The 20485-nt window shown below is 35.2% G+C and overlaps 2 protein-coding genes across 6 annotated transcripts; both read right to left on the bottom strand.

The window, feature by feature from the left end:
* Positions 1 to 1225: 1225 nt before the first annotated feature.
* LOC117928149 (multiple inositol polyphosphate phosphatase 1-like) lies at positions 1226 to 13353 on the bottom strand. 3 transcript variants are annotated; one of them, XM_034848031.1, is made up of 14 exons: positions 13252 to 13324; positions 11945 to 11998; positions 8617 to 8783; positions 5965 to 6052; positions 4863 to 5156; positions 4394 to 4552; positions 4044 to 4184; positions 3842 to 3898; positions 3537 to 3675; positions 2855 to 2959; positions 2530 to 2720; positions 2063 to 2104; positions 1881 to 1968; positions 1226 to 1724 (listed from the first exon to the last, which is right to left on the bottom strand). In XM_034848031.1, exons 1-14 carry the CDS (start codon positions 13264 to 13266, stop codon positions 1702 to 1704), a joined length of 1563 nt encoding a protein of 520 aa, XP_034703922.1. In that variant the 5' UTR covers positions 13267 to 13324; the 3' UTR covers positions 1226 to 1701. The 3 variants fall into 3 exon arrangements, with proteins under 3 accessions (XP_034703922.1, XP_034703919.1, XP_034703921.1); XM_034848028.1 differs by having other exon boundaries at positions 1226 to 1968; positions 13252 to 13326; XM_034848030.1 differs by lacking the exon at positions 11945 to 11998 and having other exon boundaries at positions 1226 to 1968; positions 13252 to 13353.
* A 36-nt stretch (positions 13354 to 13389) lies between these two features.
* Positions 13390 to 20373, bottom strand: LOC117928150 (multiple inositol polyphosphate phosphatase 1-like). Of its 3 annotated transcripts, none has more exons than XM_034848033.1 (12): positions 20106 to 20373; positions 19407 to 19494; positions 18345 to 18638; positions 17871 to 18029; positions 17517 to 17657; positions 17309 to 17365; positions 17049 to 17187; positions 16379 to 16483; positions 16062 to 16252; positions 15579 to 15620; positions 15397 to 15484; positions 13390 to 13451 (listed from the first exon to the last, which is right to left on the bottom strand). In XM_034848033.1, exons 1-12 carry the CDS (start codon positions 20210 to 20212, stop codon positions 13405 to 13407), a joined length of 1458 nt encoding a protein of 485 aa, XP_034703924.1. In that variant the 5' UTR covers positions 20213 to 20373; the 3' UTR covers positions 13390 to 13404. The 3 variants fall into 3 exon arrangements, with proteins under 3 accessions (XP_034703924.1, XP_034703925.1, XP_034703923.1); XM_034848034.1 differs by lacking the exon at positions 13390 to 13451 and adding an exon at positions 15004 to 15223 and having other exon boundaries at positions 20106 to 20372; XM_034848032.1 differs by lacking the exon at positions 13390 to 13451 and having other exon boundaries at positions 15004 to 15484; positions 20106 to 20372.
* Between the last annotated feature and the right edge of the window lie 112 nt (positions 20374 to 20485).

Here is a 20485-nt window from a genome sequence, read left to right as displayed (position 1 = left end):
AGTGTTTCTCCAAAAACTGTTAAATATTTTTAATTTTAGAAAACGAATCAGTGCCTGACATACAGGATTAGTTCAATGGTAATTTTATAAAATAATTTTAGTTTTTTTAATATTTGAAAATTTTTATCTTTCAAATATTAAAAATATGAAAAACACTTTCTAAAATTACTGTAAAATACATTCTAAATATAAAGAATTTCAATGGAAAGGACTGGTTTGATGTTTGAATATTACACAGCAACGGTAAGGTAAAAAGAAATCCCAATGATAAAGAGTGCCATATAAATTTTTTTTAAAGAAAATGAGATATAATTAAAATTAGTTAAAAATTTATATATTTTAAAATTATTTAATTTTTATATAATAAAGGAAATTAAATGAAATGAATTTGAAAATATATATAAAAATAATTTATTGATTTTGAATCTTATTTTTCTTTTCTTTTTTTCAATCTTTCCATTTCAAAGGTGTTGAATTCAGAACTTGGTCTGAAATGACTCCTTACAATAGTTTTTTGCTTTTTCAAATAGAACATGATTTCTAGTTTAAAGCACGTTCCGTGAATGGTTTACTAAAGTTATTTTGTTGAGATTTTGTTCTAAAAGCGGTCGAGAATATATTTTTGAAAGCAAACTTAATGAGAAAATTGTTTATTTATATTTAACTTTCTTCCAAATAAAATTTCATTTTTCAAAATGACTTTAAAACTACTTTAAGAATTATTTTTAAAATATTATCTTAAAAAGTATTATCAATTTTTCTTTCAGAAAATCAAATAAGATTAGTTTTTAAAAAGGGTATGTCGCATTATCCATTGAAGTTAAAAACAATTCGAATGAAACGCTTGCAATTAGGTTTCAATTTTGAACTACAAATAAAACCCAAATTTGAAATTGATATATTTTCAAAACTTTTACTACTTGGAATATTCTGTAGCATATGCTTCTGTTCCATATTCCTTTTTCAGTCTTATCCACTCTACCTTGAATTATAATATTTATATGCAAATTTCCGTTGAAGCCAGCCACAGAAAAGGCCATTGACATCGTACACTTGTACCCCCTTTATATATACGTATCCGAAACTTCGAGTAGATGGGATCTTTCCTAAGAGCCCACATGGAACAAAAGCTAAAAACGAGTTGAACCAAAAAAAAAAAAACAACCCTAGAAGCTTTAATCGGTGTAGATTGGACTCTCCCAATTGAAAGACAAAAAACATGATGTGACATGGATGAAAAGAGCCACCGAGCTCCAAGCACCATACGCATTGTGAGCCAAACATGAATGAAAATCATCAAAAATTACATATGGTAATGAACCAAAAGGTCCCAAGTTCAAGCCTTTCCCTAGTACTTGAGTGGTATAGAGGATAGATTGGGTGATTAGAAAGGAGTTGACGGGTTTTATTTCTCTATTCAGAACAAGTAGGGGGTTCTCTGGTCGCCTTAGGGGCATAACCAATACCAATGTACACACTGCATACCATCTTTTTATTTCTACAGTTACTCAAAATATACTATAACAGTATGTTAGAATAATGGTCGAACACAATTTCGGATGCCCCATATGCGTTATGCTTCTACATCAGAACATATGGGATTGAAGCAGCAAATTCATGTTCTGGCGGAAAAAAATTTGTCAACACGAGGGATAGGCTCAATCCAACATGGGAGTCGGCTCAATCCAATATGAGAGTCGGCTAAAAGGACGAGCTGGTTGTGGCTGAGAATCAAGTGAAGGATGCGTTACCAACAAGAAAAACGAATGTAAGAATCGTTCCCTCTTTTGTTTGAAAATCAAATTATAAGTCAACTTCGAGAGACCGGGTATCATCATTCCTCTGTGAGAAGAGCCAATGGAACAGTTGTGATAACTTACTCGTTGCAGGCTTCTGCTCAGGTTTTTCCAACTTGACATTGCAGACCGCGTAGTACTCGTGCTTCATGTGAGGAGTGACTATTCTTTCCTGAAGAATGATATGGAATTTCTCAATAAGGAACAGGCCACCACTTGCAATTTTAAAAATTAAAAGGGTTTTGGAGTTGGATGAAAGGGAGTACCTTGAAAACCTCAAACGGACACAGATCAGAATTATCACAACCCTATTGAAAGCAACACAAAACATCAGTACCACAAGGATAAACGAGCAAAGGGTTTGCTGAAGAACATAACAAAGACAGGAATTTGGGGCAAAAGAAGAACAATTGTAACCATTAAAAAGTTGATTAGACAAAAGGTGAGAGTAAAATCTGTAAGATTCACTGACAATTGGACCATGTATGTATAAAACAGCATGGAATTGCAAGTCTATCTTGTATGGTCTAAAAATTTCTATTTTTGCAGGTTTAAATTCTCCAACTATGAAATAATTCTATTAAAAGTAAAAATGGTGATGCTGACATTCAAAAGTTTTCAATACTTATATGGAACAAAGATAATAAACTAAATAGTAGAAAGATGAACTGTGATGAGACTCAAGAGAGAAGACATCATGACAACTTGAAGCATGTTGTGAATTAAGGCTTACAGGCATTGGAATGGGGTGTTCATTGTGCAGTACTTGCACAAAGTACTTGCTTGAAGAGTTGGCAGGACAACTGTATAAAACCAACATGTTATTCCCAGCAAAAGGTGCCACTGTGCTGCCCCTCCAATTTCTTTTCTGGGGAGGCTTTGGAGGGTATTGCAGGGGTTCTTCTCTTTGCATTTGTTTAAATTCTGAAATATTCAGCAGTTAACACCTAAGAAGACAACATACAGCAAAGTATACAAAGAATAGTGGTGGTAGACAGCCAGTATTTGCATGCTTATCATATATGGTTCATACACAGTTTACTAACAAAAGCACTCACCAGACTGCTCCAGAAAGAGCCCAAGAAGACATGAGAATGGAACCACAGTCTCAGCATGGGCAAACCGAAGTCTTGCCTTTTCGTAACTGCCAGGAGCATAGTTTTCTACATGCATAGAAGGCAAAGGCAACTATATTATAAGGCAGGAACAAGTATTGTCTTTAATATAATGCATTTTGTGAAGTGATGATTCAACTAGCAAAGAATGACATAGCTGCTGATATAATCCTAAATAGATTAAATACCAGGAGCAAGAGGAGAATCATCTCCCAGTAACTCAGAGAGAGAATATTCTGTGAATATTTAGAGACAGCACTATAGCATTAGAAATAACAACAGCCTACTAATTTGACAATTATACAATGCAGATGATATTAATTATTAATAGACAACATCTATGGCTCAAATCCGGAAGTTATTGATTGCCACATATTATTGGAATCTGTGAGGGCACCTGATAGTATCAGATTACAGCCCCTGCCTAGCCACCAAATTCTATGCCACCAAAGACAATTGGGAAACAGCAGTTCAATTGACTACCAATCAAGCTGCTCCTTTGCGTCATAACCCACACTACATTTCAAACCTCCATGCAAATAGGAGGTATTGGATTGAAGGATACAACATCCAAGAGTAAAATACACCCAAAAGCGTAGCGAAAAGATCAGATGATTTATGTTACCTTCCTTTGCTTTAATAGCTTGCTCCATGGACTGAAAAACATCTTTAAGCAATGGCACTCCCATTTGGTAGTTTAGAGATTTACCATAACCCTTCAATATAAACAGCTCCAAATCATCTGTCCACTCCAACAAAGCAACCTAACCATGTTGATTTGGTTCCCAAGTTAGTAGCAATATAGCATGGGAAAAACAAGGGTTCTTAAACTTGCATCACTTAGCTAGTATTAGTCTTTGCAAACCAACAGACCCAACAAAAGAAAAAGGAGGCACTCATATCACAGGCATAACATAAAAACATGTGTACCTCAGAAGGGCTGAAAAGACCACAAGCTTGATCAGTTATGTCCAGTAAGGATGCTTCCTGCCAAGTTGTAAAACATAATAACACAGTGGAGAAAAGAAAAAAAAAAGGAAGAGAGAGAGAGAGAGAGAGAATAATTAACAGACATGAGAGGATAGAATTCTTCTGTCACAAAATAAAAGGTACAAGAACGGATAGTAATCACCTGTTTGCACAAAAACCAGAGAGAAGACGTATCCTGTCTGGTAAAATTCAGCCCATAACGCTTCCTTAATGTAGCAGTAATCTCATCAAAGATGGGTTCTTTGAGCTCATCAACAGCAGGCTCCTGACTTTTCCTAAAATCCTGCATCCATAGATCCTTCATAATTAAAACCAAAGCAATAAATGTGCATCAAAACCTGATTAAGAGCAAGCTTTAACAAATGAATCCTCAACTGCCTGCTTCAGACTACTTTGACTTGTCAGCTATACAGATAGGTGATGGTCAACAGTCTTGAGAAGCAAACATAACCTCTATATATGATGTAAAGAAGGAAAACATTACACATGTACCTTGTAGTTTTGACAACATTCAAAAAACCTCAGCAGTATATCACTGGCACGGCTCTCACTGGTAACGGCAAAAGCTCGCTGATGCCCTGGTCCAAGACTTCCCCTTCCACTGAACAATCCCATCCCAAATGCCACAGCACTAGCTGATGCCCGAGGGACCTGTCTCATGTGAATGGAAAGAGCTATGTAACACTTCTAACAGAAAAAGGACAACAAAAAAGTTAACATTGCAGTTACTGTGACCCAATCAACCTTGATTGGCATGAGGAAGACTCAACATAGAAGGAAGAGTATAGGTATTTATGTTAACAAAATTCAATTAGCTGCCAAAACATTCACCATGGAAGTCTCCAAAATGACAGTAACATGGCAAATAGACTAATTTTCCATCATTTCTAATGTAAGTTTCAACAGGGGGTCAAAGTGTAGAGATATTTCAACTGAAGGGGAAAACCAAAACAGGACTAACCTGGGTTGCTTTTATTGTAAATACATCTGGGTGGTATTCCTCATTAAACAAATCTGGAAATCTTTCTTGAATTCTGATTGCTAGATGATACAGTTCAATTTCTCCAACATCAGTAAGTTCTCCACCTGTTACCTTCCCCTTCCAAGGAGATTTCCAACCCCATAACCAGGCAGGAACTTTCTTCAAAGACAAATTCTGTTCTTTCACATCTCTTAGAAGTGATTCTAGATGAGTGGCCAAATTGTCTAGTTCTCTCATCCGTTTCTTGGTAGGAGAACGAGTCCCATGCCTTGCCTGTGAATTTGAAATGGGATTAGAATTTTCCTTGCTCATGAAAACATAGAAAAGAATTTCATAATATAGAATCAGTAAATCATCCTAACATAAAGAACAAAGAAATGTAGAATTGCACATAAAAGTATTTCCCATGGTAACTCCCATAGAAAATATTCTAGCATATGAATCATTACTGTAAATAGCACACACAAATGTATTTAACCAGAACACAAAAGAAACACCATAAACAAATTTTGAGCTTCTTTTCTAAACCTGAGGCAATTTCCACTTCTAGAATAGATATCACAAGTTCATATAACACAAGTTCCAACTAAAGACATCCCTTTAGATGTGGAGATGTGGACTTGAATGTCATAAATTTCAGTTCTAAACGAATTAGGGAGTGGTTAAAAGATAAAGGAGGTCACACACGATGAGTGTAATTCATGCAATATTACTAGATCATGCAATGGACAAAACTTCTAAATCATTGACTCTATTCAAGTTTCACCAAAATTTATATCTGCAATTTTCAATTGTCTATCTACAATTTATCCAACATTCTCAAAGCATCAAATCTTCACTACAATTTGCTTTTGTGTCACCATTAAGACTATGAAGGAGACATTTAAAAGACGAATGCAAGCATTAGAAACTGGGTGAATAGGCAAAGATGGCTTTTGAAATCAATGATATTACTTTTCAAAATTTGATGTTACATTATTTATGTCAATAATGTTGGTCTGACAGAGATATACCAAGAGTCAAACTAAATGACCAAATAAGTAAATTTTCACTAGCAATCGAAGTTCCTGAGGATGATTACCACAAGATTTAAGTGGATGGGACTGCACCCATCTGGAACTTTAGAAGGCACAAAGGCACTGTCAGCAATATCTTTCACAGCACCATATCTGCACATACAAACATTGCAAATTTTAAGCATCTGAGACAGTACAAAAACATAAATCTAGATGCCATTCAGGAACCCAGAATAATTTGACTATGGAAAATGATGAGTTTCACAAACCAAATCAACAAATTGATTCTCTCTACTGTGTTGGTGGTGTCAATTTTTTAAAAAACAATGGAAGTAGTTACTGAAGGCTCCAAACAGCATTATTCTTCAAATATTTGCCTCAGTGGAAGTGAATTCTGCATTTTCTTCGAAATGGAGACGACATAAAAACACATAGAGGGGTGCCTGCTGGCTTCTTTCCTAGCACTAAGGGACTTAGACAAGGAGATCCACTATCTCCTTATCTTTTTGTTATGGGAATGGAAGTGTTAGATGTTCTCATTAGGAGAGCCATGGAGGGGGGATTTTTATCAGGGTGTAGCATTCGGGGTGGCAGTAGATCCTCTTTGAACATCTCCTATTTATTTTTTTGCTGATGACACAATTGTGTTCTATGAGGCAAGCAAGGAGCATCTAACTCACTTAAGTTGGATTTTCCTCTGGTTTGAAGCTACTTCAGGTCTAAGGATTAACTTAGCCAAAAGTGAAATTATTCTAGTTGGAGAGGTGGAGGAGATTGAAGAGTTGGCAGTTGAGTTAGGCTGCAGGGTGGGATCCTTGCCCTCTCAGTATTTGGGTCTTCCTCTAGGGGCTCCTAATAGAGCTCCTTCTATGTGGGATGGGGTGGAAGAGAGAGTAAAGAGGAAACCTGCACTTTGGAAACGGCAATATATTTCCAAAGGGGGAAGAATCACACTCATAAAAAGTACTTTGGCTAGCATGTCAATCTATCAAATGTCTATTTTCAGAATGCCCAAGATTGTTGCTAGAAGACTAGAGAAAGTGCAAAGGGACTTCCTGTGGGGAGGGGGAAACTTGGGGGGGAAAATCCATCTAGTTAATTGGGAGGTGGTTTGTACAGACAAGGACAAGGGTGGACTAGGCCTAAGGAAGCTAGCCATATTGAACAAAGCCTTGCTTGGCAAGTGGATGTGGAGGTATGCTTGTGACAAAGATAATCTTTGGAAACAAGTGATCACGGTGAAGTATGGGTAAGAGGGTCTTGGATGGAGGTCAAAGAAGGCTAATGGGGCGGTTGGAATAGGGGTTTGGAAGGAGATTTTGAAAGAATCTGATTGGTGTTGGGATAACATGGTATTTCGAGCTGGGAAGGGTACCAAAATAAGATTTTGGACAGATGTTTGGCGTACTGATACAACACTGTCCCATTGTTTCCCTCACCTCTTTGTCATGGCTGTTCATAGGAATTCAACGGTTGAGGAAATGTGGGACCAAAATTCTGGTCAAGAAGGTTGGAACCTAAATTTTTTGAGGGACTTTAATGATTGGGAGCTGGATATGGTTGGGGATTTGCTCCATGTGATGAGGGGTCATAGGCATTCTTTGGAGGAAGACTCAGTTCTTTGGAAGCGAGGAAGAAAAGGTCAGTTCAGGGTCAAGGAAGCTTATAGTTTGCTGGCCAATCCTAATGACACCGGTTTTCCTTCAAGATGTATTTGGGTGGCTAGGGTGCCAACTAAAGTCGTTTTCTTTGCTTGGGAGGCGACGTGGGGGAAGATGCCTACTCTGTATAGGCTCCAAAGAAGAGGGTTGCAACTTCCTAATTGCTGTTTTTTGTGTAATTGTGAAGAAGAGAATGTAAATCATATTCTTATACACTGTATAGTGGTTAGAGCTTTGTGGGATATTGTCCTTAGGTTAGTAGATGTTAAATGGGTCTTTCCAGAAACTGTAAAGGAGGTCTTAATTAGCTGGAGGGGCCCCTTTATGGGGAAGAAAAGGAAAAAGGTTTGGAAATCCATCCCGTTGTGTATTTTTTGGACGGTATGGAAGGAAAGGAATAGATTAGCCTTTAGGGGGGGGGGTGTTGAATATCCACAAACTAAAGAATTTTTTTGTTTGTAATTTGTGGAGTTGGGTCAAATTGTATTTAGGTGAGGAGACTATTGCTCTTATAGGCTTCTTGGAGTGGGTAGCATCCACTTAAGGGGAGGTGAATCCTTTTTGTTTTTGTTTTTTGAGGCCTTAGCCACCCTGTATACCCCCTGTATGCTTTGTGGCTTTTTGCCTTTTTCTTAATGCATTTCTTTTTTACTTATCAAAAAAAAAAAAACATAAAAACACATAGAGGCCAAATTTTAATTGGAACATATCCATGCAAGCCCAGGCCTCTCATTGGACAAACCACCCACGAAAAGCCATGGAAACAGCAAAAACGACTTTGGCAGTAACACCACTCTTTTATTCCTCCCATTTCCTTCCTCCTTTCCACGATTAATCAAATTACAAACAAACCCTTCCCCCTCTAACTCACATAGCACCAAAATATTTTAAAAAATTCATGCTTATTTTTCATTTCGATCATCAACTCACAAATATAATCCTAGAAAAACATTTTGACAACCAAAACCTAAAACACAAACACCATTTGTGTTTGATTTTCTTATATACAATGCAACATGAATCAATGAATGAAAAGAATATGAAAAAGATAGTGACCTTGAGACGGTCGAGAGATGTTGCCGAACATTGAAGAGTTCGCCGGCAGCCGAATGCTCGAACACAGACAACAATATTACTAGAAAAGTAGCAATCCTCATAGCCATTTCCACCTTCCTAGACAGATTTAGCTCCAAAATTTGCTGCTTTTGGATATATTCCACTACCTAATTGAAGAAAAGGGCAACATTAATGAAGCTCCAGATTTTTCATGTTATTACACACTTTATTCTAACATAGGATTATGTGTGCGTGCACCCACACAGATCACACTAGCAAGTATACCCACATGAGTCATTGGATCAAATTCATCATGTTCGGCAAGGACATTAATCTGAAGCACTGAATTGATTATTGGATACTTGAATAATTTCCCATCTCTTTGTCCCCTCTAAATTTTATAAAAGCCATTAGGTAACTAGGCTACACAAGTTTTTGTCAATGTAATTCAACTTTAATGAGAAAAAACATATGGCAAAAATGGAAGAATTGAAACAAATTACACAGTTAGGCTACCTTGATGAGGAATGAGGATCAGAGATTTACATCAAGAAGAATATGAATTATGGATATAATGGGGACCATGAAAGCATGTGAAGCTCCAACCACAATCAGCAATTGAGCCCCATATAGAGAGTCAATAGAAGTGCATTAATTCCTTCAACAAAAAGCAGAGTTTGCACTACCCTCACTATATCACCCTAATCCCTTTAGTTAACTTAACACAGAAAATGAAAAAATAAAAATATTTCAATCAGGTAAACCTTGGTAGAAAAAAAGAACCATAAGAAAATACCAATTTTGTTTCAGGAAATCTCCTCTTTTATGCTTCTTATTAAGCAGATTTGGAAATCATATTAAGAAAAGAATTTTCCTTCTTAACAAAAATTGAAAGATAATGGATAATCTATCAAGCCTTATCTCACTATATGTAATGATGATTAAAACTGTAAATATTATTTCTCCAAAACTTTATTGAACTCATGAATAGAAGACCAGTGTATGGACTTAATCTCATAAGTCCCAATTAAATAAAATGGTTATATCAGATGAAATGGTATTGTAATCAAGAAACCAAGAAAAATGTTTAGGCTTTGAGAATTGTCTCGCATCAGTTATTCCCACTAAAGGAACAAGGAAAGAGGGGATCATCATTTTTATTTTTTTTTATAGGCAAACACAGAAATATATTAGAAAAGGGCACCTTGAGGCCGACCCAAAAACATACAAGGGGTATACAAGAGGCACCTTAAGGCACAAACAAAAGAAGAGAAGATACAAAACCATCCCTCAACTAGCGCCTAGCCAATCAAAAAAACCGAGTAAAGAAAAAGGACCTTCATTTACAACCAACTTAGTCCACGACCAAAGATTACAAACAAAAGAATTTTTCAACCTATGAATCGAAAAATCCTCATTATCAAAAGCAATCTTATTTCTTTCCTTCCAAACCGCCCAAAAAAGACACAAAGGGGTTGTCTTCCACACCTTTCTACGCTTTTGCCAAGTTAAAGTCACGCCATCCAATAAGGGTATCTCTAACCGAAAAAGCAAGGACCCAAGTAACTCCAAAAAGGGCAAACAATAACTCCCATAAAACTCTTGCCCTGGTGCAATGCATAAGAATATGATCAATTGACTCTTCTTCCTCACAGAAAAGGAAGCATCTATTAGCAAGAATCCGGCCCCTCTTTTTAAGCTGATCCAGAGTAAGCACCTTACCCCAAGAAGCCTCCCAAGCGAAAAAGCTCACTTTGGTAGGCACACAAGGGCTCCAGATCATACCATTAGGGAATTGATCAACTCTTCTTGAAGCTAGATCATTATAAAGGGATTTAACTGGGAAAATCCCATTCGAAGTCTCTTTCCACAACATTCTATCTTCCAAAAGAGGAATAAGCCTTCTTCCCCGGATTGTCAAAAGTAACCTCTCCACCTCCCAATCGTTGAAGGGCCTAGAGAATCTAGGACTCCAAACCCCTTCCTCTCCCGAAGGATCCCAAAACTCCACTACCCAAGTCTCTTTAGAGGAAGCAAAAGCATGCAAGGAGGGAAAAGAATTACAAAGGGCGAGGTTCCCACACCAATTATCTTTCCAAAATTTCACACTCCTACCATTCCCCACAGAAAAAACGACTTTGTTTTGCAAAAGGGCACTTAAGGAAAGAGGGGATCATCATTGCAATCCCCAAGGCCAAGATGTAGTTCTGGAATTCCAGAGATATAGCTCCCCTCTTTATACATGCAAAAATGAGGCACAACCTTTAAAAACAAATAAATAAGATCATCCAAAAAATGAATCAACCATCTATTGGATAACAAAGGTTGAAAAAATATCAGAAAAGAACATACCCCATAAAGGGTTTGAGTTGATTAAGTAATTTAAGCCCTGAAGCTAGGCTATTGGTAGATGACTAATCCCTTTTTAGCCTAAGGGCTCTTTATTTTGAGGGCCTATATGATGTCTGGGCTCCTAGAGGGAGAGATGTAAGGAAAATTAAACTTGACCTTGAGAAAGTGGACCAAACCAGGTTCCAAATTCAACTACCTTGAAATTGGAATTGAGCTTAAATTTGAACCTTAACCATATCTAACCTCAACCCTGACCTTAACCTTCCATGAAATATGACAAAGTTAATCAAAACATGAGATAGATACAGATGTTACCAGAGGTCCTTGCTGATGGTTGTTCTAGATGGTAGAATCCAAATGGTGAGAGCTTCAGTGTCACCCAAAATTCCAGTTTGCAAATCTTTTTATTCTAATTTCTCATTCTGAAGTAGACAAACTATTTTTTTTTTGTTAAAAAAAAAAATCCACGTATAAGTGTTTATATGGTTTTTACGTATGGCACAATCTACTTTCTTAAGCTTGAAGTGCAATCTAGTAATTTTAATGTCTTACCACAACTTTTATAATCAACATATCCTAAAACTTCATTTCTATGAATCCTAATATAATGCATTTCTAAGTCTTTATTAGCACAGAAGATGATTTCTTAATGCATGTCTAGAAGTAAGACTCTAACTAGAAGAGTGAGGAGTATTTAGTCAATTTGTGCTCCTCTAATGTTAAGAAATCTTATTTGTCAATGTCAAGCTAGGACATTAACTACATACCAAAAACATAACCATTGTGCAAACATGAAAAAAAGACAAATAGACAAAGTAAATAATGCATTTCTGACCTATTAAAAAGTTCTCCTGAATCAGCTCATTGTTGAAACTAAGAAAATGCAAAGATTCCATTAAAGAAAAGGAACAAATCATTGAAGGATAGAGATATTGAATGAGTAATAAAACTTCCATGCGTGAAGGTAGACAAGAACCTGAAGCATGGAGTCCACTTCCCAAATATGTGATAAGAATTTATTGCCCAAACCCTACAATAAAATGATACAAGTATAGAAAATTTGTTTGGTTGGACACCTAAGAATGACACGATAAAAAAGACACTACGAACACAAGAATCGCAATAGTAATCAAGAAATTTTCACCTCCCATTGTCAATCTGAAACATAGTCTTATTTATACAGGATACCTCATAAATGACTAACAACCAACCAAAGTAAGGATCATTTAGCATATAGCTAATTAAAAAAAAAAAAATATAACCCAACAACAAGAAGCTGCAAACATTGGTAATTAGTAAGGGGAAGAAATTCCAAAAGTATTATAACCCATTTCTGACTTAAAAAATAAAATAAAAAAAAGAAGTACTGTAACCCATTAAAGCGATATACTTAATATTACAATTTGAATAAGATCCTTAAATAGATATGGATGTGATTGACAGTCATACCACATCAACTCCACAACTTTTTAAGTATATGGTAAACACGTTTTCATATTTTAAAATGACTGTCAATACCATATTTTAATTAAAAGAAAACAACATTTTCATTGCTCTGTTATCTCTCAAATATCATCTTTTGCTTTCAAAATAAATAAATAAAACAATATTATTATTATTATTATTATTATTTTAAAATCCCTTAATTAACTAAGCCAAACAGTAGTTTTAAGTGGCGGTGAAAATGTCACCGGTCAAAATTTTACTTTTCTCTGAACTAAATATATTTTTATGCAGGAAAACATTGCCAAATAGCAAAGAGAGTTGATCATACAAAAATTTCAGTCCAAGCTGTAATCCAAACCGGCAATATTCCACGCCCGTTCAAAGAGAAACCCTAGAATTCGAAACTTCAAGCAATAGTATTCCCAAGTTATCAGGTACTCAGAGTGAAATCCGACCCTGTTTTTGGTTACAACAAAAATGAAGAAAAATAAAAGCAAACCGCATTTGGATTCCTATGTGATAACTCTCTCAGTTTCTTCGCAGCCAAAAATCCAAAACAAACAGAAAAAAGTGAAATAAAATAAAATAACTCCGATCAAGAACAATCATGAGTTTCAGATCAAGTGCAATCGCCAAACAGTCATATGAGTTTCAGGTAAAGAGCAATCCCTCGATGGTGAAAAATTACGATAATTTGATTTATTTATTTATTTATTTTTCATTTTCTCAGAATCCAAACGATTGTATCTAACGTAAAAGTATTTTCTCAGCATCCAAACGATTGTATCTAAGATAGAAATCAATAGATTGAATTGGGAACGGAGATTGGAGCTCTACCTTGAACACGGGCATCGACCGAAACACTGCGTTGGGAAATGCAAGAATTGAATGCTTTTGTGTAAACAGAGATCGGGGCTACGTGTGCTACGAGGACTCCCTAAAGCGGTGGGCAAGCGTGAGCTCGGACCTTTCCGTGTGGCGATATTGGGCTTATCCCGCCCGGCCCAATTTTCGATGTATTGGGCTGTGTAGGTGGGCTGATTTCAGAAGAAGTTCATAAATCTTTGGGTCAAATTTGACTTAGTCCAACAAAACCTTACTTCGATTTTAAGATTTTTAAATTCACCGGCACTTTAACCAGGTTTAAATGTAGCATACATTCATTAATACATTAATTTTATAATTATTACACCTCAAAATGATTTAATTAATATTATATCAAATTTATATCATTTTATTTACAATCTCAATGCTTTTATTTGGAACTCTTTATATTCTTTTTGTTTATGTATAAAATATTTTCATCCTGAAAAATATTTAAACTTAAGTCACAATTCTTCAAAGAGCAATACTATTATTATAAGAATTTTTATCAAATATGATAAAACTTTTAATATAAATTAAAATAAAGTTTATAAAATAAATAAGAGTATGTTTGTTGGAGTTTTTAAAAATAATTTTCAATTTTTAAAAACATAAAACAGTTTTTTAAAATTCATAACACTATTCGATTATTATTTTTTGTTTTCAGTTTTTAAAAACAAAGTGAAATAAAGAACACACTTTAGAGAACAAGTAGAAGTTGTTTTTACCAGTTTTTAAAAATAATAGAAAGACACATATACTTTATTATTTATCTTTCACATAAAATTATTATTTTTCAATTTTTTTTTTTTTTTGCTAGGCAAATTGAAATCAAATTAAACGAGATTTAATACATTAAATTTGTTAACAAGTCTATTAATTTTAAAAATAATTAAAAACTTAAATAATAAACTCATTAATAAAAAAATTTATGAATATAATAAAATATCATTTTTCTAACGTATAATAAAATTGTATATTTTCTACTAAAAATATAATTTATGGTTTTATCATAAAATTACTACTTATGTTTTACTAAAAATTATATATTTTTAAATTTATTTGTAATTACAAAATTATTTTCATTTTCAATAAGATTTCAATTAAATTTAAATAATTAATATTATATAAATTGAATTTAAAATGCTTTTACAAAACCAAAACAATTTAAAAAAAAAAATCCCTTTATCAAAATAACTTATCAAATATCCTTAATTTTATAAAACATTAAAAAACTTTTTTTATCTTTTAACTTAAAAAAAAAAAGCTTATAAAAAAAAGCGTGAGAAATCATGATCAAACAAAAATAATAATAATAGTGATAATTAAATTACTTATTTAACTTGTATTAAAAATGAATATTAAAATTATTTTTATCTTAATAGAAATTTTTGTTTCCCTATAATAGAAAAATTGTTTCATAATTAAAAAAATTATTTATCTTTTAACTCATATGTAATTATAAATTAATTTTATAAAATAAAAGTAATACATTGTCTTTAAAAACAATAAAAATTCTTTCATTCAAATAAGTTTTTTGTTTTTTGTTTTAAAAAACTACTTTTTAAAACATCTTGCCAAACATTCTAGTTTTTAAAAAAGATTAAAAAACTTTTTTTGTTCTTTATTTTAAAAACACTGCCAAAATATTTTCTTCCTTTCCATAATAAGCTATTTGAATAAAATTAGTCAAACAAAAATAAAAACTCTTATTGAACTTAAAAAAAAAAAAGGTCTCGAAGCACTAATGCATTCCATCATTTGTTTATGAGGAAAGGTTGTGAATACTGAATATAGAGGATGTAAAAACATATTAAAATGGATGCCCCATATGATATCCTTCTAAGCTTCTACATCATCAGAATCCATGTTGTGGAGAAAAAAATTGTCACCATGAGGGATGGAGATCAGTTCAATATGGAACTTGGCTGAAAGGAAGGGCTGGCTGTGGAGGAGAATGAAGGGGGAGGGATGCATTGCGTACAAGGAGAAAAAACAAGAGTGTAAGAATCGTTCCTTCTTTTGTTTGAAAATCAAATTATAAGTCACATTTGAGAGACTGGGCATCATCTTCATTCCCCTGTGGGAAGAGCCAATGGAAAAGTTGTGATAACTTACTTGGTGCTGGCTTCCGCTCCACTTTTTCTGACTTTACATTGCAGAGGGCTTCGTACTCGGGGTTCATGTGAGGAGTGACTATTCTTTCCTGAAGAATGATATGGAAGTTCTCAATGAGGAAGAGACCGGCACTTGCAATTTTAAAAATTAAGAGGGGTTTGGAGATGAATGAAAGGGAGTACCTTGAAAACTTCGAACGGACACAGATCAGAGTTGTCACAACCCTATTGAAAGCAACAGAAAACATCGATGCCATAAAGACAAATGAGAAATGGTTGCTCAAGTACATGCAAAAAGAGTATAAGCTTATTTGGCAACGTTTTAGAAAACCGTTATTGAAAAACAGCTTCAATTGTTTTCAGGAATAAAATTTCTAGCAGAACAATTGTAACCAAGTAATCATGGATTAGACAAAAGGTCCGAGTAAAATTGTTACTCATTGACAAATGACAATTAGATGTGTTTATAAAAAAGGTGGAATTGCAAGTCCATCTTCTATTTAAATTCATTGATGAATTCATTCTATTAAAAGAAAAATGGTGATGTTGAAGTTCAAAAAATTTCAATACTAATGTCACACAAAAATGATAAACTAAATAGTGAAAGATGAAGACCGGAGGAAAGATATCATGACATCTTGAAGCTTGTTGTTGAATAAAGCTTACCGGCATTGGAATGGGGTGTTCGTTGTGCAGTACTTGCACAAAATATTTGCTTGAAGAGTTGGCAGGACAACTGTATAGAACCAACATGTTATTCCCTGCAAAAGGTGCCACCATGCTGCCCCTGAAATTTCTTTTCTGGGGGGACTTAGGAGGGTATTCCAACGGTTTTTCTCTTTGCATTTGTTTAAATTCTGAAATATTCAGCAGTTAATAAGAAGACAACATACAGCAAAGTATACAGAGAATAGAAGTAGAAAGCTGGTGTTTGCATACTTATTATGTATGATTATTCACAGTTTACTAACAAAAGCACTCACCAGACTGTTCCAGAAAGAGCCCAAGCAGGCATGAGAATGGAACTACAGTCTCTGCATGGGCAAACCGAAGTCTTGCCTTTTCGTAACTGCCGGGAGCATAGTTTCCTGCAAGGATAGAAGGCAAATATATTATAATCCAGGAACAAGTACCATGCCTTTAATATAAAAATATATTACTGTAAAGTGATGATTCATTTAGCAAAGAATGACACAGCTGCTGAAAGCCAGAAATAATTCTAAATAGGTTGAATGCTGGAAGCAAGAGTGGACAACTTGGGGAGGAGATAATATTCTGTGAATATTTGGAGGGGGCACTAAAACAATAAAAACAGCTTACTAATTTGGCAATTATGTTAATAATTAATAGGCAACTGCGATCTAGGCATCAAATATGGAAGTTATTGGTTGCCACATCTTATTGGGATCCATGTTAGGCTTAGCGTGATAGCGTCAGATTAGAGCCTATGCCTAGCCGCCAAATCTTGTGCCACCAAAGACAATGGAGAAAATAGCAGCTCAATTGACTACCAATCAAGTTGCTCCTTTCCATCATAACCGATGCTAAATTTAAAATCTCCATTCAAAAGGGAGCTATTTGATTGAAGGATACAACATCTAAGAGTGTAATAAACCAAAGGGGTAAGGGAAAAGATCAGATGATTTATATTACCTTCCTTAGCTTCAATAGCTTGCTCCATGGAATCAAAAACATCTTTAAGCAATGGCACTCCCATTTTGTAGTTTAGAGATTTACCATAACCCTTCAATATAAATAGCTCTAAATCATCTGTCCACTCCAACAAAGCAACCTAACCATGTTGATTTGGTTCTTAAGTTAGTAGTGGTATAGCATGGAAAAAACAAGGATTCTTAGACTTGTATCACTTAGATAACACTAGTCTTTCCACACCAACAGACAGAATAAAATACCTCTGAAGGGCTGAAAAGACCACAAGCTTGATCAGTTATGTCCAGTAGGGATGCTTCCTGTCATATTGTAAAAAATTTATTGCACAGTGGAAAAATAGAAAAGGTCCATATCAGGAGAGAGAGAGAGAGAGAGAGTAATTAACAGATTCATGGGAGGAAATAATTCTTCTGTCACAAAATAAAAAGTACAAGCATGGATAGTAATCACCTGTTTGCATAAAAACCACAGAGAAGAAGTATCCTGTCTGGTAAAATTCAGCTTGTAACGCTTCTTTAATGCAGCATTAATCTCATCAATGATAGGCTCTTTAAGCTTATCAACAGCAGGCTCCTGACTTTTCCTAAACTCCTGCATCCATAAACCTACACAATTAAAACCAAACCAACAATAGTGCAGCTAAACCCTGATTAAGAGCAAGCTTTAACAAATGAATCCTCAACTGCATGCTTTAGACCACTTTGAAAAACTTGTCAGCTCTATATATAGGCAATGATTGACAGTCTCGAAAGGCAAACATCACTACCATATAGGCTGTCAAGAAGGAAAACATGACACATTTACCTTGTAGTTTTTACAACAATCAAAAAACCTGAGCAATATATCACTTGCCCGGCTCTCACTAATAACAGCAAAAGCTCGCTGATGCCCCGGTCCAAGACTTCCTCTCCCACTGAACAGTCCCATTCCAAATGCCACAGCACTAGCTGATGCCCGAGGGACCTATCTCATATAAATGGAAAGAACCATGTCACAATTCTAACAAAAACAGGGCAACAAACAAGTCACGTTGCAGCTATTGTGACCCAAGCAGCCTTGATTGGCTTGAGGAAGCCTCAACATAAAAGGAAGAATCTAGGTACTTATTTTAACAAGCTTCAATTAGTTGCCAAAACATTCACTATGGAAGTCCCCAAAATGACAGTAAAATGACAAATAGACTAATTTGCCACCACTTCTGATATAGGTTTCAACATGTAGAAGCATTTCAATCCCTCTTTATGATTAAAAGAAAAGGAAAACTAAAATATGACTAACCTGGGTTGCTTTTATCGTAAATACATCTGGGTGGTATTCCTCACTAAACAAATCTGGAAATCTTTCTCGAATTCTGATTCCTAGATGATACAGTTCATCTTCTCCAGCATCAGTAAGTTCCCCACCCTTTAGCTTTCCCTTCCAAGGAGATGTCCATCCCCATAACCAGGAAGGAACATTCTTCAAAGACAAATTCTGCTCTTTTACATCTTTTAGAAGTGATTCTAAATGTGTGGCCAAATTGTCTAGCTCTCTCATCCGCTTCTTAGTAGGAGAACGAGTCCCATGCCTTGCCTGTGAATTCAAAATAGGATTAGAATTTTTTTCACTTATGATGAAAACAAAGAAATAATTTCATAATATAGGATCACTTGATCATCTTAACATAAATAACAAAGAAATGTAGAATTGCATATAAAAGGATTTGCCATGGTAACTCCCTAGAAAATATTCTAGCACATGAATGGTTACCATAAACAGCACACAAAATACTACTTAAGCAGAACACAACAGAAACACCATAAACCTGAGGTAATTTCCATTTCTAGAATAGATATCACAAGTTCCAAAAGACATACCCTTAGAGGTGGGAATGTGAACTTGAATGCCATATATTTCAGGCCATAAAGAATTAGAGGGTGATTAGAAGACAGAGGAGATCCCATACACTGAGTGAAACTAATACAATATTACTAAATTATTTTATGGAAAAATCTTCTAAATCATTCACTCAATTTAATTTTTACCAAAATTTATATCTTCAATTTTCAGTTGTCTATCTACAATTTGTCCAACATTCTCAAAGCATCAAACCTGCACTACAGTTTGCTTCTATGTCACCACCCGGACTTGGGAGGAGACATTTACAGGTCTAATGCAAGCATTAACCACTGGTAATTATGTAAAGACGGTTTTTGAAATCAAAACTATTTTGCTTCTCAAAAGTTGATGTTACATTATTTGTGACAGGAATGTTGGTCTGTCTTAGACCACGGGAGAGTCAAAATAAATGAACAAATAAGTATATTTCCAGTAGCAATCAAAGTTCATAAGGAGGATTACCACAAGATTTAAGTGGATGGGACTACACCCATCTGGAACATTGGAAGGCAGAAAGGCATGGCCAGCAATATCTTTCACTGCATCATATCTACGCATACAAAAAAACATAAATCTAGATGCCATTCAGGAACCCAGAATAATTCAACTACGGAAAATGATTAATTTCACACATCAATCAATAAATCGATCCGCTCTACTGTGGCGGTGGTGTATGAAAAATCAACGGCAATAGTTACTTGTGCCTCTAAATGGCATTTTTCTTCAAATATTTGCAGAGGTGAATGTTTCATTTTCTTAGAAATGGGAAGTGTGAATAACATAAAAACACAAAGAGGCCTTTTAATTGGAAAATATCCATGGCAAGCCCAAGCATCTCACTGGAAAATCGCCAATGGAAAGCCGTGGAAGCAGAAAAACCGGCTTGGGCAGTACACTACTCCATTTTTCTTCCTATTTTCCTCCTCGTTTCCACAATTAATCAAATTACAGTCAAACTCTCCACCTGGCTCGCATAACACCAAAATAAACCAAAATATTTTCAAAAATTCATGCTTCTTTTGCACTTCACTCATCGAATCACAAATCCTAGAAAAACATTTCGACAACCAAAACCTAAAACACGAACACCAATTCACGTTCGATTTTGCTTATATTCGACGTAACAACGAATCAATGAATCAACAAGATCGAGATAGTGACCTTGAAGCAGTCGATAGATGTTGCCGGACGTCGAACGGTTCGCCAAAGGCCGAATGCTCAAAGACAGACAGCAACAGTACCAGAAAAGTAACGATCGCCATAGGCATCTCGCTCTCTGTCTTTTTCTTCGAAGAAGAAAAGCATACACGCAATACGTTCCTTCTGAAAACTGGCGCCTTAGGATGCTACTTCGCGGAGTACTGAATTAGACTGCATCGCGTTATTTAGCACCGTCCACGATTGTCATCGAAATGCGTGCAATGATGAGCGGTAGAAGATGGTGGGAAGCTCTGCAGCTGCGATTTTGGGTGAGCCGCGCCATTAACAATTGGACAATGACACGTGGCATTTTAGGCTATTTTGTTTTGGACTGAAATGGG

This window comes from Vitis riparia, chromosome 13 (assembly GCF_004353265.1).
Source record: "Vitis riparia cultivar Riparia Gloire de Montpellier isolate 1030 chromosome 13, EGFV_Vit.rip_1.0, whole genome shotgun sequence".
Lineage (NCBI taxonomy): Eukaryota > Viridiplantae > Streptophyta > Magnoliopsida > Vitales > Vitaceae > Vitis > Vitis riparia.
This window is presented reverse-complemented; position numbering and strand designations above follow the sequence as displayed.

What these genes read in the sequence shown, in the direction of transcription:
- LOC117928149 (XM_034848028.1), bottom strand. An exon ending in CATCTCTCGACCGTCTCAAG is followed by an intron (nt 6,053 to 8,616) that starts GTCACTATCTTT and finishes TTGTATGTGCAG; the next exon opens with ATATGGTGCTGTGAAAGATA. An exon ending in AGCTATTAAAGCAAAGGAAG is followed by an intron (nt 2,960 to 3,536) that starts GTAACATAAATC and finishes CTATGCATGTAG; the next exon opens with AAAACTATGCTCCTGGCAGT.
- LOC117928150 (XM_034848032.1), bottom strand. Translation starts at nt 20,212, where the DNA reads ATGCCTATGGCGATCGTTACTTTTCTGGTACTGTTGCTGTCTGTCTTT. An exon ending in CATCTATCGACTGCTTCAAG is followed by an intron (nt 19,495 to 20,105) that starts GTCACTATCTCG and finishes TTGTATGCGTAG; the next exon opens with ATATGATGCAGTGAAAGATA. An exon ending in GCTCTTTCTGGAACAGTCTG is followed by an intron (nt 16,253 to 16,378) that starts GTGAGTGCTTTT and finishes TGAATATTTCAG; the next exon opens with AATTTAAACAAATGCAAAGA.